Consider the following 14579-nt stretch of genomic DNA (forward strand, 5'->3'; position numbering starts at 1 on the left):
TCTAAAAATATTTAATATTATAATTTTAAAATAATATATAAAATATATATATAATAAAACGCGTCACATGAAATCGATAATAAATCTATTGAATACTATTAGAAAAAAAAAATTTAACGTAGAGTTAACTGTGCAATCGGCATGCATAAAAAACCTTATAAATTAATGTCAACTCTGCATTAATATTCCTGACTCGAATTTGGGAAAAAAAATAAAAATTCATATTTATTTAAATTATATATATTTTAAAATATTTTAGATTAATTAATTTTTAAATATATATTAAAGAAGTGCAAGAGGTTGTGTTTTATTGATTAAAGCATTGAATTTTCATTAATATAAGATAGAAATCATATTTCAACATCATATTAATATTTAAAAAATGATTTTTTAAAATGATTTTTCTTGATTTTAAATTATTTTTCCTGAATATAATGATAAGAATTACATTGAACATTCTATTAATAGTAAAAAATATTTTTTTAATTGACAATTTTTATTTTCATTAAATTTTTAAATGCAATTGTAGATATTAATAGCAGAGGAAAAAGAGGCAGAACAAAAGGAGGTTAATAGCAGAGGAAATGGCGATAGGATTACAGAGAACTTAAGTAAAAGCTCAATAAATGAAAAGTTTCGAATTTTTTGGAGTAAAAGCTAAAAACAAATTGAGAGAGAGCCAAATACAACGAGAAATTAAGAGATTTTAAGTAGGAGTCATAAGAACGATAATCTTTAAAAAAAAAATGAAGTCGGAGTTGAAGATTGTTTTTAGTAAGTTAAATGTGAAGAAAACAAGAAAAAAATTTGAAAGGTTTGTGTGATTTAAAGGTCTTACTGGTGCACAGACGATTTTTTCGTGTGCATTTAAATTTTCGGCGTTAAATGCACAAGAAAATATTTAGATTTTTGTATAGGAATGCTTTGTGCACGGAGTAAATGGAGTTAGAATTCCAGAGAAAGCAAAAAAGATTTTGAAATTATTTTAACAACATGATGAAAATAATATGTCAAATTAAATGAGTTTTGTTTTTATTGACAGAAGTTGGCAAATCCAATTGAGCCTGTGAAGAGCACTTTGGTTTGTTTTCTGTTTTATTGAGGTATCGACATGTCTACCATTACCATTCCTTATTTCACAGCTCTCGCCACTTATTTTAGCTATCTCCTGCTCTTTATTTTCGGCGGTGTCCGGGATATCTTCAGATTCTTCTGCAAATCCGATAAGGGCACTCCAGAGGTACTCTTATTTGTTGCTGCTTATTTCATGAATTTTCAACTGATCTCTTGTTTTACTCTAGTTTTCCACTAGATTTTGCATTCTGTCCGGTAGAAAGATTTTATTTCCTTTTTGGGTTTCTGGTATTTGCTTCTCTGTTATTACAAATCATACTTTGTAATCCTCTGATAAGATCCTATGATCAAAGCTGGTTGTCCTGTCAAATTTCTGTTTGATTTCTTTACTCTAGATATTCATAAGACTTTCAAATTTCAAAATCAGATGCAAAATTGTAGTATAATCGAAGGAAGAAATAACCCCGTTTAAAGATATTTAGTTTCGGAAACCGGACACGGTATCCTATAATCATAGTTGGCTAATTTGTCATATGATCTCGTGCACAGTATTGTGTGGATAGAATGATGATTTATATACATGCAACATATATAATCCTGCATGCATGGTATTTCTGTCATTATAAATTGCTCATGTCATCCCAATTACCATTTATGTGGTGGGCATTTTTGGTGACAACGGTTTAACCAGAAGCTTGCATTCTCAGAGCATGTGCCCTTCTTTCTTATCATCTAGAATTTAGTATCCTCTTGCTCAAGAATAGCTTTCTAAGATAGCTTGATTAAAACAAGGCGGGTTTTCTGCATCATAAATTTTAACATTGTCTTTTGTTATGCAAATTTAGGACAATTATAATGTTAGCTGTGCTGTTCTTTTTGCTTGAAACAGGGATATTCTGTATTCCGCTTGATTTTTGAAAACTTCTACACCCGTAGGCTGTATCGCCGCATTCAGGTATTTTATACATTTGACGTGTGGCCTCCTCTATAAAATAATGTTATAAGATGACTATTTCTTGAAACATTGTTAAATCATTTCAAATCTGCTTTATGTGTTGCTGCTGTTGTTCAAAACTTTAAATCAGCTCACACACAATAAGGATCGAATAGTTTACATTATTAGACATCTTTGTTTGATTTCTTGTTCACATGGTATACATTGTAGATGAATGCATAGAATCATCAATTCATGGAACACATTGGTCCTCTGAGACGCAGGTTATGGCCACTGCCTTTTTAACTTTTTCTTTTATGATATGCCCATTTAATAATTTAGACATTTAAAATCTTTCTAAGTTTATACATGTATGCATATTAAGTTTATATATAACTATATTAATTTGGATTCTACTGTTTCTGGTCTTGAGCTTGGAAGACAATTGATATTTTCTGAGGTTTTGGGGTAAGTGCTTGCTTATCTTTCTGAACATCCATTTATGTTAATGATAATCTTTCAATCCTTTGTAAGGGTTATTGCAAGATCATAACATCGAGCTGGTAAGAAGATTGGATAAGTTTGATGTTATTATATGATGCAATTGAAGGTCGGTACACTAATTGTGATGACAATCTTCGATGCCCTCTCTATGATATGATCTTTTTTGATAGGTACCAATTGAACATTTATTTATGAAGGCTCAAACAGGGTATAGGTTAGATGTTTTAACCATAGTCCATTGGGACGCACCCCTGGGTCTAGATCATGTCCTGAACGCCAAGAACATTTTGGTGATGGGAATGGGCATAATGCACCCCCTCTCTGTCCCCATTTATTTGAAAAAATCAGGATCTTTGAGATATTCCTGAAAAGGGGGACTTCATATTTTCTTACCGTGCCTCTGAGATGACCAGGGAATGTTCCTTGCAACCTAAGTCACAAGGTTCGAATTTGAATTCGAATTCGACAGTCATGAAATTCGGATGAAATTCGACAAGGGAAAAATTCGAAAAAAAATTCGGATAAAATTCGCCTTCTATAATTTTGTTTATTTTTAAATATATGTATACTTCAAATAAATTATCAGAATATCGACCCTTATTGAAGAAAATCCGAGGGCGACCCAGCAGTTGCAAACACCCATGACCCAATAGATACAAAGCATATACAAAGAATACTCTCGACCAGCTGAGTTGTGTTTAGAGGCGGATAGCAGTGCTTTATAGAGGAAATTCGATTAAATTCGATTTTTTTAATAGAAGTTTGAAATTCGATTAAATTCGAACCTCATCCATGAAAATCGCCGTATCCTGTGACATAGCTTGCAACTAAGTCACTAAAAAACAGACAATATATTAAAAACAAAATATTAATTATATATATTATTGTAATAATTATCTCTCAACGAGTTGCACCCCATATATTTTTTTGGCATCCTGTCCTGTCCTTCCTGAAACTCTGAGGAACACTGAAATTTAATTTCCAAATCAAGGATAAATGCAGCACATCTCATCAAATCAAACATTTATAATGTCACACAATGAATGAACTGTCTATCAGAGTTGAAGACAAATGTATTTTTTCATCTTGCAGTTTGAGATCATATGAATAGAACCACAATCCACAATATATGGATAGAGTTAAAAAATATGCAGCTTTCTACTGGGATTTAGGAGCATTACTTATAAATATTACCAACAACTGTATCTCTTTAATTTATACCAAGGTAGTCCATCAATTGGGCCATGAAATTTATATATCAAAAGAGGTTGTACATTTTACTGGTAAAGTTTGCAGGATCTCAAAGGAAATTTGAACGTTATAATCAACATAACTAACCACAGCATCGCGCTGTAGTTAAAGAACATTAAAATTTTATTCTGCGACAGTCTCTTGGTGATAACCATGATTGGAATTTACTCAGTGATGTCCGGGTACATGATATTATGGTTGACTGAAAATTTAAATTTTTTAATGAATGGCATTTTGATTAGGTGCAAAGCTTTCCTCCCATCAAATTTCAAGATTTCAATAGCTAGCAAATTAGATACTTTTGCAATTTGATTAAGATTCAATATCTGCCTGAATTATATTTTGTTATTTATACTATCAATTTAACCCCCAAACCGCTACCTAAATTTGGTCATTTAGACAGAATCCATAAGCCATTCATGAAAGATATGGATGCTAGTGATCTCACTAGAGTGATGCCTGAAATGTGTAAGCCACCTCAGGACATATGCTATGCTTAAATCAGCATTGCGTGAAGGTGCCATGACTTGTGTACCATGGCAGATGATTTCCCGGGGTGATTATTTGGATTAGCCGTAAAAATATCCTTCAGTCTATGGCAAAGCTTTGTTATTTTTGACCCATTTCATGCTATAACTAAAATCAGGATATATGATGATGGAGGTAAGAAGAAATCCCTCCAATACATCAAGTAGTCTCCAGATATTGTTTAAGAGAGCAATTACGTGATTGAACACTAATCTTTGGCATCACAACTTTAACAACAGGAGTCTCCCCTAGATTCTCGTATCATATTTTACTATTTGTAAGAAAGAATCTCAAGGATTGTGTTCTCACAACATTGCCTTTTGCAAATATATGCTTCTTATTTCATCTAGGACTTGCACATTCTAATTTGTTTTTACACTTGAAGTGAGCAAATTTCATGTCATCGAGAACTCTAGCACGAGAAGTTGCTTCCTTTACCAACAAGTCTAGTTGCCATTGGAGGGATCATTTTAAAATGTCTCTAAGGATTCTCTCTGCCTCATTATTTCTGTAATCATGAGCTAGAGCCTTAATGCCAGCAATATTATTTGAATTTCAAGCTGGATCCAAAGCACAAGCCAAGTTTAGAATTCCTTGGCTCTGTGCACTCATAGTCCTATTAGTTACTCACTCTTTTAGTGTACAAAGGATTCTCCCTTAAAAATCTTTCCTTGATTCTTTCTCTTACTTTTCGGTAATAGCTGCCAAGAGAGCATCGCTGATGTTCTATGCTAAATTTAGTCAGTCAATGTTAAAGATTGGATCTAGTTTTAATAAGAGCTCAACAGATAGAGGGCCACAGAAAGAGACCTTAAAGAAACTTAGGATTATCTCCTAATCGGCCAAGCAGATGAGCATTCAATGATAGTATGCAAGACAGATTCTGACTGTTCTTTGCGCTGGGAGCATTAGGATGAACCTTACCAGCTTCTTTTATGAAGTCGATCATGCATTAAGATTTTCCTATGACAGACAAGCCATAAGAAGGTTTTTGAGGTTTGGCCATCTAGAGTTTCTCCAAACTTCGATCCATGATTTCAGACTTTGTTGATAGATTTTTTCTTTATTGATCAATGGATTAGTTGGGATTTTGCCTATTTGCTTAGACTCTATAGATTCATTAGAGGTACTGTTGTTTTACTCAGCAGCGTTCCAATATGGTCTGAGCAGTGGCTAAGTATTCCTTCGCATTCATAATGGGTTGGAGATTATTTTTTTTTCAGTCTCAAATTAAATAAAATGCTGGAAGTTTTTCTTAAAATATTTCCATTGGAATGAAATTTAGTGTACGTATTTTTTGAAACTGGCCGTGATATGACCTTAGGTTTTGTTTTAATTGCATTTTAAGTGTTAAGGTTTCTCAAATATATATATTTTTAACTCACAGGACTGTTTCAACCGGCCTATTGCAAGTGCACCAGATGCTTGGATAGATGTGATTGAACGTTATTCAAATGACAACAACAAAACATTATTGTGGGTGATACTTTTCAAACATGGTTTTATAATTTCAGAAATTAAGATGATATGAATTATATCAAACATATTTACATTTTGTTTGCACTGGCCAGTTTAGAAAGTAGCCTGATGAGCAATATTTTTCACATCGAAGGGATTTATTAATACAAGCTTTTATTTGAAACAGTCAAACTGGGAAGATAAGTAGATGTTTAAACCTTGGATCCTACAATTATCTTGGATTTGCATCAGTGGATGAATACTGCACTCCACAGGTGATTAAATCTTTGAACAAATTTTCTCCGAGTACATGCAGCAGCCGTGTTGATGGGGGTACGCATTTCATTACTTGCAGTCTATCAGAGGGTTGTTTTCCAAAATCTGAGCTGATATGATTGAAATGTATTGCAGAAATTGTGCTGTTGCCTGTTGGTATGATTCTTTTTTGTCATCACTTACAGGATCAATCAAATCTTACGGTTTTATTTCTGGTAATACAACAGGTACTACTGTTTTACACAATGAACTTGAAACGTTAATTGCTAGCTTTGTTGGGAAGCCTGCTGCTTTGGTTTATGGAATGGGATTTGCCACAAATTCAACCACTCTTCCAGCATTAATAGGAAAGGTAAGCTTTTAAATTTAAACAGACGGAAATTCTTGTTTTGTGACAAGTTTGCTTTATATGTAGCTTTGTTTTAGAAATTATATAGTTAAGTAAAAGTGTACTTTCTATTGCAATTAAGTGTGGAGTTGAGACTATGCCTCCATTTAGCTGATTCGTCACTTTCTCAGGGTGGGCTTATTATCAGTGATCACTTAAATCATCGTTCTATAATTGCTGGTTCTCAAGCATCTGGGTCAAAAGTTAATATTTTTCAGCACAACAGTCTGTACTATACACCTATCCTCAATAGCTTTGCTTACTGAAAAGCTAGCAAACAGTCCATTTACTTTTTTTGTATGCAAACATTTGGAAAAAAGCTCATCAATTTTACGATACTTTCAGCACCTTCACACTTGGAGGATGTGCTTCGAAAAGCTATTGCTGAAGGACAGCCCCGGACTCATAGACCTTGGAAAAAAATAATTGTAGTAGTGGAAGGTATCTACAGTATGGAGGGTGAACTTTGTAAGCTTCCAGAGATTGTGGCTCTCTGCAAGAAGTACAAGGTTTGATTGGCTAGTTTACTATTATTTGTTTACATTGTTTTCCAGAATCCTTTAATAATTGTTCTTCATATGATGAGGTTTCTATTATTAATATTCATAAACATCTTGAAATACACAACAATCGGTCCTTATATATTCTTGTGGATTAGGCTTACACATATTTGGATGAAGCACACAGTATTGGAGCTGTTGGTAAATCGGGAAGGGGACTTTGTGAGCTCCTAGGGGTGGATCCAGCAGATATTGATATTATGATGGGCACCTTTACAAAATCTTTTGGATCATGTGGAGGCTATATTGCTGGATCTAAGGTTCATAAGATATTCGGAGATCTGAAATGTTATTGTTGAAATTACAATATCTAGTTGACACTGATAATTTTGTTTTGACTGAAGTAGTGTTTGTAATTTAACAGGTTATTATTCTGCACGCTTATTGGTATTCACTTTTTTAATTGGCTTACTGTTTTCTCTCCAGGATCTTATTAAGTGTCTGAAATCGGTTAGTCCTGGACACCTGTATGCAACATCTATGACTCCACCTGGTGTACAACAGGTTATATCAGCATTGAAAGTTATTCTTGGAGAGGATGGTTCTAATCGAGGTGAGAGAACGACAATGAATCCTTCTGCACTCATGCCATCTGAATTTCATTATAGTACCTTTTTGTAGTTTGTTCTTTTTCAAATTTCCATAGTTTGTGAAGAATATACAATTTTGTTGAAGTTGCTTGTTTGTTTTAATATCCTACTTCTCTCTGATATTAACCATCCCCTGAGGTGCTTGTCTGCTTTGTGGATCTCCTTACCATGTGATTATTACCAAAGCGAGAGAAAGGCCATAAAGAAATAATTAGTCATGAGAATTGGTTGTGAAACTGAAATTTGCACAAAAGTAAAAGTATATAATATATAAATTATTTCTTATTATTAGTGATTTTTAGCATGCCTTTTTAACAGGAGCCCAAAAGCTTGCACGCATACGAGAAAATAGCAATTTTTTCCGCGCAGAGCTGCAGAAAATGGGATGCCAAGTTCTTGGAGATCAGGATTCACCTGTGATGCCTATAATGCTGTATAATCCAGCCAAAATTTCAGCTTTCTCAAGAGAGTGCTTTAAACGCAATGTATGAGTAAACTTTCTAGCTGATCATTATAAAAATCGCAATTTATATACCATTATTTTCTAGGGTAAGAAATTACTAATAAATGCAATTTTAGCCATCAGAATAGGTTTGCAGCTATGATCTATTTTGAGGTAATGGTTTCCAATAAACAAGAATGTTTCTATTTGGAAATTGAAATTAGGTCTGTCTTGTGTTTACAGAGTCTGCAGACTCACCATTTCCAAAATTTCTTTTCAATATTAGTTCTTTTGCTCCTAAACCAGTAAATTTCTTTGAGACTAAATCCTTTACTGTTTGCATTTAACTACCATAATTTTCTGGTCGCCAGTTGACCGATTAATTGCAATGCCTTACTAAAAAACAAAATTCCTTCTTGCCTCTATGGTATGTACGGTTATACAGTTGTACAGAGATCTTCTACTGACCATCATTATGCATTCTGACAAACATTCTTGCACATTAATTTTCCAATAATGGGTGGCCTTATAGGCTTATTCTAAAACTCCTTTCGAGAAGTTAAACCTACAATTTTGTTTCATGAGATGGCAAGAGTTTCTGGTGTATTATGATGGGAAGAAAGGATGGTGCATTATGACAGTCGATGACACTGCATAGACACACACACACATGTAAATTAAAAAAGAGGCAACTGTGCCTCAGGCTTCATTTGTATATAGGAAGCATAAAAACAGGATGTGGGTTGTGACAAGCTCAACCGGGAGGATGACTATATACCTCACATGTTAACCAGGAGTTCACGTAGAGTCTAGACAGTTATATAGAAAAGTAAGAAACCACAAATATCAATGTATGATATTTATATTATGATTGAAGTTTCAAATAAAGTGTGTAAGTGAAGACATTGTCACTCAAACTCAACATCAACTCTGAAATATAAATATACATACTAAAATCAACAAAGTATTAGCTTAGCTAATGAGAATAACTAATCTTTGTCCTAGCTGATATCATCAAAACAGTGGAATACAAAGTATACTGACCATTATGCCTGCGGTCCAGAGAGAATCCATAGTACTATATAAGCGACCACAAAATCCAGTACCACACCTTTCACTCACTTTATTCTGTGAATCCTACTCTGGGATGGCTTAAGCTTCAGATTCCACTCTCTTGCACAGGTTCAGTATCCTTTAGCCCATTGATGCTCTCAGCAGATTTTCAAAATTTCAAGTTATATTTCGTCAACATTCTCAGTGCCATTGAGTTCTGCAAGATTAATTCTGGTTTTGGTGCACAGCATTAATCTTTTTGTCCCACGTTGACATTTGTGATACCACACCCTTCATTAGATTCTACATCTTACCCAACACCTCCATAATTTCATGCCTTCATCCTGCTTTCATCCTGCCTTTGTCACCACCCTTATGCATTTCAAAAAGATATTTGCGGAGCTAACCAAAACAATTTGCATGCCTATGAATTTTGCCTTTCTCATCACATTGAGGAGAGCAACAGATTGTTGTGGGTCAACCATTCACATCTATAACAGCTCCAGACCTAGGACCTTGCCTTAAAGACAATTTGGTGATCAAGTTTTGGATTAAGGCAAAAACAGGTTTTGAAGGGGGCCCCGAAACCCTTTACAAAATGATTCTAAGAGGTATAGAATCAGAAAGAGACATCCAAAACAAAACGGGCTGCAAGGATAAGGATAAGAAATAGCAGCCAAAGAGACAACAAAAGCCCAGCCGGGCACAAAAAGATAGCAAAAAGACCAAACCCAAACACAGACAAAACCAGCAACAACAGAACTACCCAATTACATTAGGCTTCTAAGGGTCTCAGCGACCTCAGCCTCGAAGGCATTCATGGTATCAGCAGCAGCCTTCATAGCTTTATGATCCAAATTCTGAATAGCTGCCTTTTTCTTCATGTTCCCTCGGGTCCTTTTGCAGGGTCCTTCACCACCTTGAGCTGCCTCAGCATCATCATCAATAATAACAACAACCTTATCCGGTTGTTCCAGATTATTCACCATGGTATTCATAACCATTGTAGACTGTTTGACAATTTTGTGATTGCTTACCATAATAGTCTTGAGGGTGTCCTGGATCTTGTTGTAGCCTTCCTCGACTCGGGTAATGCGTTCCTCCAGCCTTTTCTTCAGTTGATCAACCCCTTCCCCTATCTTCTTGATATAGTCCATGACCGACTTCTTCTCAGCCTCAGTCCAATTCCCTTAATTATTCGGATTACCATGAGTAGAACCAGCAGGGAAAGCATCTATTTTGCTTCCCAGGGCACTTTGTTTAATCCTTATCTCTTTAAGTTCACGAAACAACCACTTGAGCAAGCTGAAAGTATCAATAGCATGTTCACGAGCCATACCCAACACATTTTCATAATCCTCCCTCTTATCATTAAGCTCATCACTTTTGGGATGAAGGTTTGCAATACCAACCACACCCACATTACCAGTCTCCTTATAGGAAGGAGGAGAGGCCGGGACATTAGGGCAATCAAGGTTCTTATCATCTTCTGCCTTCTCGCTAGAAGAGGGGGAGCCATTCTCAGCAGAAGTAGAGGGGGAGGACATAACAATTTTCTTATGACCTTTGATACCCTTCCTCATCTTAGGTTTTGAACTCGAAGGAATTTCCATTTTAGCTTTTTTTAGGGGAGGGGAAATCTCTTCAAACCCAAACCCAGAGGCTTCATTATCAGAGTTGCCTGCACTAATCTCATCATTCTTAGAAATAATGTGGATATAATCATCAGGGGGAGGAAGAGCACGGAAATGGGCATCAATAAGGACCAACAGGCCTTCATGCAAGATGGGAAACTTGGCAGGGTTAGTGGCTATCCATTTGGTGAACAAGTTAGTGGCTATCCATTTGAACAATATATATTCCTTGATTCTATCTACTAAAGCATTGATTGAGTTATCCATGACAACAACAGTAGTCCTTTGATGGTTTAATCCACAATGATATTTGTATCAATCAATATTTGTAATCTAATGTCTTCAATCAGGACATTGTATGCGTAATGGGCGCCTTCCAGGGAATTGAAATTCAACATTTTTTTTTGTCTCTTCTTGACCACATGCCTGATATTATCTACTGCTTTGTTTTAGCCAACCTGCTACTCCTGATCCTTGAGGATTGACCCATTTCATGTTTTGAAGAACGTGCGCGCACACACACAGGATTGACCTTTTTCATGTTTTGAAGGACACACACATAACCTGTAAATGTTTTCAAGAATATATTCATTTGACCTGATATAAAGTTATTTGTGAATTCTAGGAACAGATACACACGTAACGTGTAAATGTTTTCGGACAATGGTCCTTCCATTGTTCTCTTAATTGTACCCATGGGTCAGCCCCCTCGTTTTTGGCTGCTTTTATTATCAAAAACGTGTAAATGTTTTCAGGAATATATTCATTTGAGCTGACATGAAGTTATTTGTGAATTCTAGGAACAAATATTATCTATATATGTTCTCCCATTTGAAATATGATAGTTTTGAGACTGAAGTAATTGCAAGGTCTACCATTTCTTTTGTATGTTGACAATCCTTTTATGGATCAGATTGCAGTGGTGACAGTTGGCTCTCCTGCAACAGATTTTTTACTATCAAGGGCTCGGATATGCATATCTGCTTCTCATACCAAGGAGGATTTATTGAGAGCATTGGAAGTATGTATATGGTCCTAGATCTTTTAATTCTTCATGTTTCCATTTAGAGAGAAACTTTTATTTGTTACTGTTGTAATTACATTTTTTTTGTTTTGAATGTTGAACCTATGGGTGTTATTCAAATGAAAATATAAATAGAAATAAAAAATTTATCCTATATTTTAAGAACAAACATATTTTTTTAACCCTACTAGATATTTTCTTAATCACGTGTCAACAGGCATTGATTAACATCCCTGAGAACTTCATTCCTCATTTTTTATGGCATTTCTTTGTTGCTTTATTGGTTGAATTTTCTGGTGGACCCAATGAGTGTTGTGCTTGCATTTGGTATTTTTAAAAGACAATATAAGAGTAGGCATCTAGTACTTAAAACATTTTGCTATTAATTTGTTTTATTTCACTTCAAAGATTCCGATTCATTGCATACGTAAGGAAAAAGGCATATATTATCATTTATTGTTTAGATATCTTACTGGAGGAGAAAAATAAGGAATTTTTTTTGTTCTACATGCATACATCTACACAAATTTTCAATTGGAAGCATTTGAGGAATATGATCATGGCATACTGACCTCTATTTGGCATGTATATTCCATTGCATGATTTGTTAATGCAGATTTATTTCCTTTTTGTTTGTTCCCAAGGTCTATGATACTGAAATGACACTAAAATGCATTATCTCGATGCTTTCAACAACCCTTTGGCAGCTATCTACATCTTACATACATTACACAATACTACATATACTCTTATATGATACATACATTACATATCATGTTTGCAACCACACCAACCTTGCTAGTGAGAGTATATTGCAGAAATTAAATGGCATGTAAATGTCCCAAAAATCTTTCAAACCTATGAAAAAGTCAAAGATGACTTATCTGGTCTTATGGTGGCATCAACCTTGAAACAAATACAAATTTATGACTATTGATTGTTGCATAACATGCATGTGAAACTTTTAAGCCATTTTTAAAGTGTGTTCTTTTATCCTGTAATTATTATGTAGCGAAATTACTATAGCCCCTATGATACCAGAGTGTCAGGCTAGACAGTCATGGATGGATGTGGTTGTGTTCCTGTCCTTTAGTATCTGCTAGTATAGTGAATGAAAATTAGTGACAAAAATGATTTACGTGGAAGTTGAGTCCAGAGCCATTAGATCTCTGAAATTAGTTCTCAGCATACCGATGCAGTGACTTCTTCAAACCATATTTCGTACTTAATAGAAATTAAGGGAAGAGTGTTTGATGGGTTATCATCTTATTCAGATACGTTTGGCTTAAACTTAGATGATAATTTGTATTTGATGTAACTACATAGTTGGAATCTTGTGTTGCTGCGTCTTGCATGACCTTGAAGCTCTCTGATATTTACCCAGGATCTGCCATCAGCAATTTATAAACTGTATTAACCTTTATGTGAAACCTTGAGCTTAAATAAATCCACATTGTTTTCTTGAATAGAGTGTATGTATCATTTTAAAATCATGGTGTGGGGATGCCTCATTTTCATGCAGTGATTTTATGTTTTGACTTCTGTATATATGGGCTACTGTACATGTGGATTTACTTGCCCAATCTTCTAAAGCATCTCTATTTCCTGCTGATGTTAGGCTTGTTTTTGTTGAACTTCATTTCAAATCAATTCAATTTCTGGTGTTAAATTTTGATTTCAGGTGATCAGCGAGGTTGGGGATATGGTGGATATCAAATATTTTCCAACAGGTCATCAGCGAGGTTGGAGATATGGTCGATATCAAATATTTTCCAACTGAACCATGGAAGCAGCAGCAGTCAAAAGAAGAGAAAAGCCTAGGTTGAAAACAACCTGAATCAAGAGATGACAATCTTGATCATTGCATGTTTTTGATGATGCTTTTGAAGCAATTATATTTTATTGTTTATGAAGATTTGAGTTGTTTTTCTTAGCGAGTTTATGTCTTCTATAATGCCCGTGTATATGATCCTTTTTAATGGCATTGTATTGTAGATCCTTTTTAATGGGATTACATTGTAAAACCATGAACAGATTTTAGACTAATTATTCAAATCTTTAGACTAACACGAACAGTATTATGCCATCTTGGAATCCATACAATTATTTAATTTATAGGTTTGCTGCACGTTTTCTTTCTTATCTATAGATTGGTAGTCTTTGGTAGTCTTGATTAATTCTTTTTGGGAGCAGACACTCTATCTTTTAGGACCTTAATGATACCCATTTCTATAGAAATCATGTGAATCTCTACTTTTGTAGCTTGTGTGATGCTAAAAAGCTAAAAACCCATGCAATATTTTGCTTTGTAATATCTTTTTATGATAGAGTAAAAGATTCAAAAAGGGGCCTTTAGACCCCATAGATAAACATAAAACTTTTTCAGCGTATGGATTCTGGTCCAGAGAACCAGTCCCTGGCGAAGCCTCCTTTGGCTTTCAGCCTTCATCCCAAGCATCCTAGATGTCAGCACTTCAGATTGTGGGTCTTTCTACATGTTTGACATGGCAGTATTGATCAGGTCTCCCACTTCTAGAGTTACGTCTTTTCATTCCCAAAAAATCCCACATAGATGTTGCAATTCTGCTATCCAAATAAAGGGAAAAAATTAAATTAAAATACTATCCAGATAATCAAGCTCATTTTTTTTAAGCTTTCAGTTTAAATTGAGTGCAATGCTGATAACACATTCTACTTATATTAAGAAAGAGAGTATCCTCTATTCAGTCTCACCAGTCTATCTGCATCACATGAGATTTTTACCTGTGTGGGACTAATCTAGACATTCCTTACACTAGATTGAGACAGAAAGATGGCTTAACATACCCAATTAGAATAGTCTGCCAACAAGCAAAACGGCTAT

At 34.8% G+C, this 14579-nt stretch overlaps 1 protein-coding gene across 4 annotated transcripts; it reads left to right on the forward strand.

Annotated features, from left to right (window-relative positions):
* Nucleotides 1-581: 581 nt before the first annotated feature.
* Nucleotides 582-13842, forward strand: LOC131070458 (long chain base biosynthesis protein 2d). 4 transcript variants are annotated; one of them, XM_058006016.2, is made up of 13 exons: nucleotides 583-814; nucleotides 1043-1240; nucleotides 1964-2029; nucleotides 5679-5767; nucleotides 5937-6082; nucleotides 6253-6377; nucleotides 6545-6638; nucleotides 6759-6922; nucleotides 7072-7233; nucleotides 7400-7526; nucleotides 7882-8048; nucleotides 11606-11713; nucleotides 13398-13842. In XM_058006016.2, exons 2-13 carry the CDS (start codon nucleotides 1112-1114, stop codon nucleotides 13494-13496), a joined length of 1476 nt encoding a protein of 491 aa, XP_057861999.1. In that variant the 5' UTR covers nucleotides 583-814; nucleotides 1043-1111; the 3' UTR covers nucleotides 13497-13842. The 4 variants fall into 4 exon arrangements, with proteins under 4 accessions (XP_057862001.1, XP_057862002.1, XP_057861999.1 ...); XM_058006018.2 differs by lacking the exon at nucleotides 7882-8048 and having other exon boundaries at nucleotides 582-814; XM_058006019.2 differs by lacking the exon at nucleotides 13398-13842 and having other exon boundaries at nucleotides 582-814; nucleotides 11640-11715.
* The last annotated feature ends 737 nt before the right edge of the window (nucleotides 13843-14579 follow it).

Source organism: Cryptomeria japonica, chromosome 3 (genome assembly GCF_030272615.1).
Source record: "Cryptomeria japonica chromosome 3, Sugi_1.0, whole genome shotgun sequence".
Classification (NCBI taxonomy): Eukaryota; Viridiplantae; Streptophyta; class Pinopsida; order Cupressales; family Cupressaceae; genus Cryptomeria; species Cryptomeria japonica.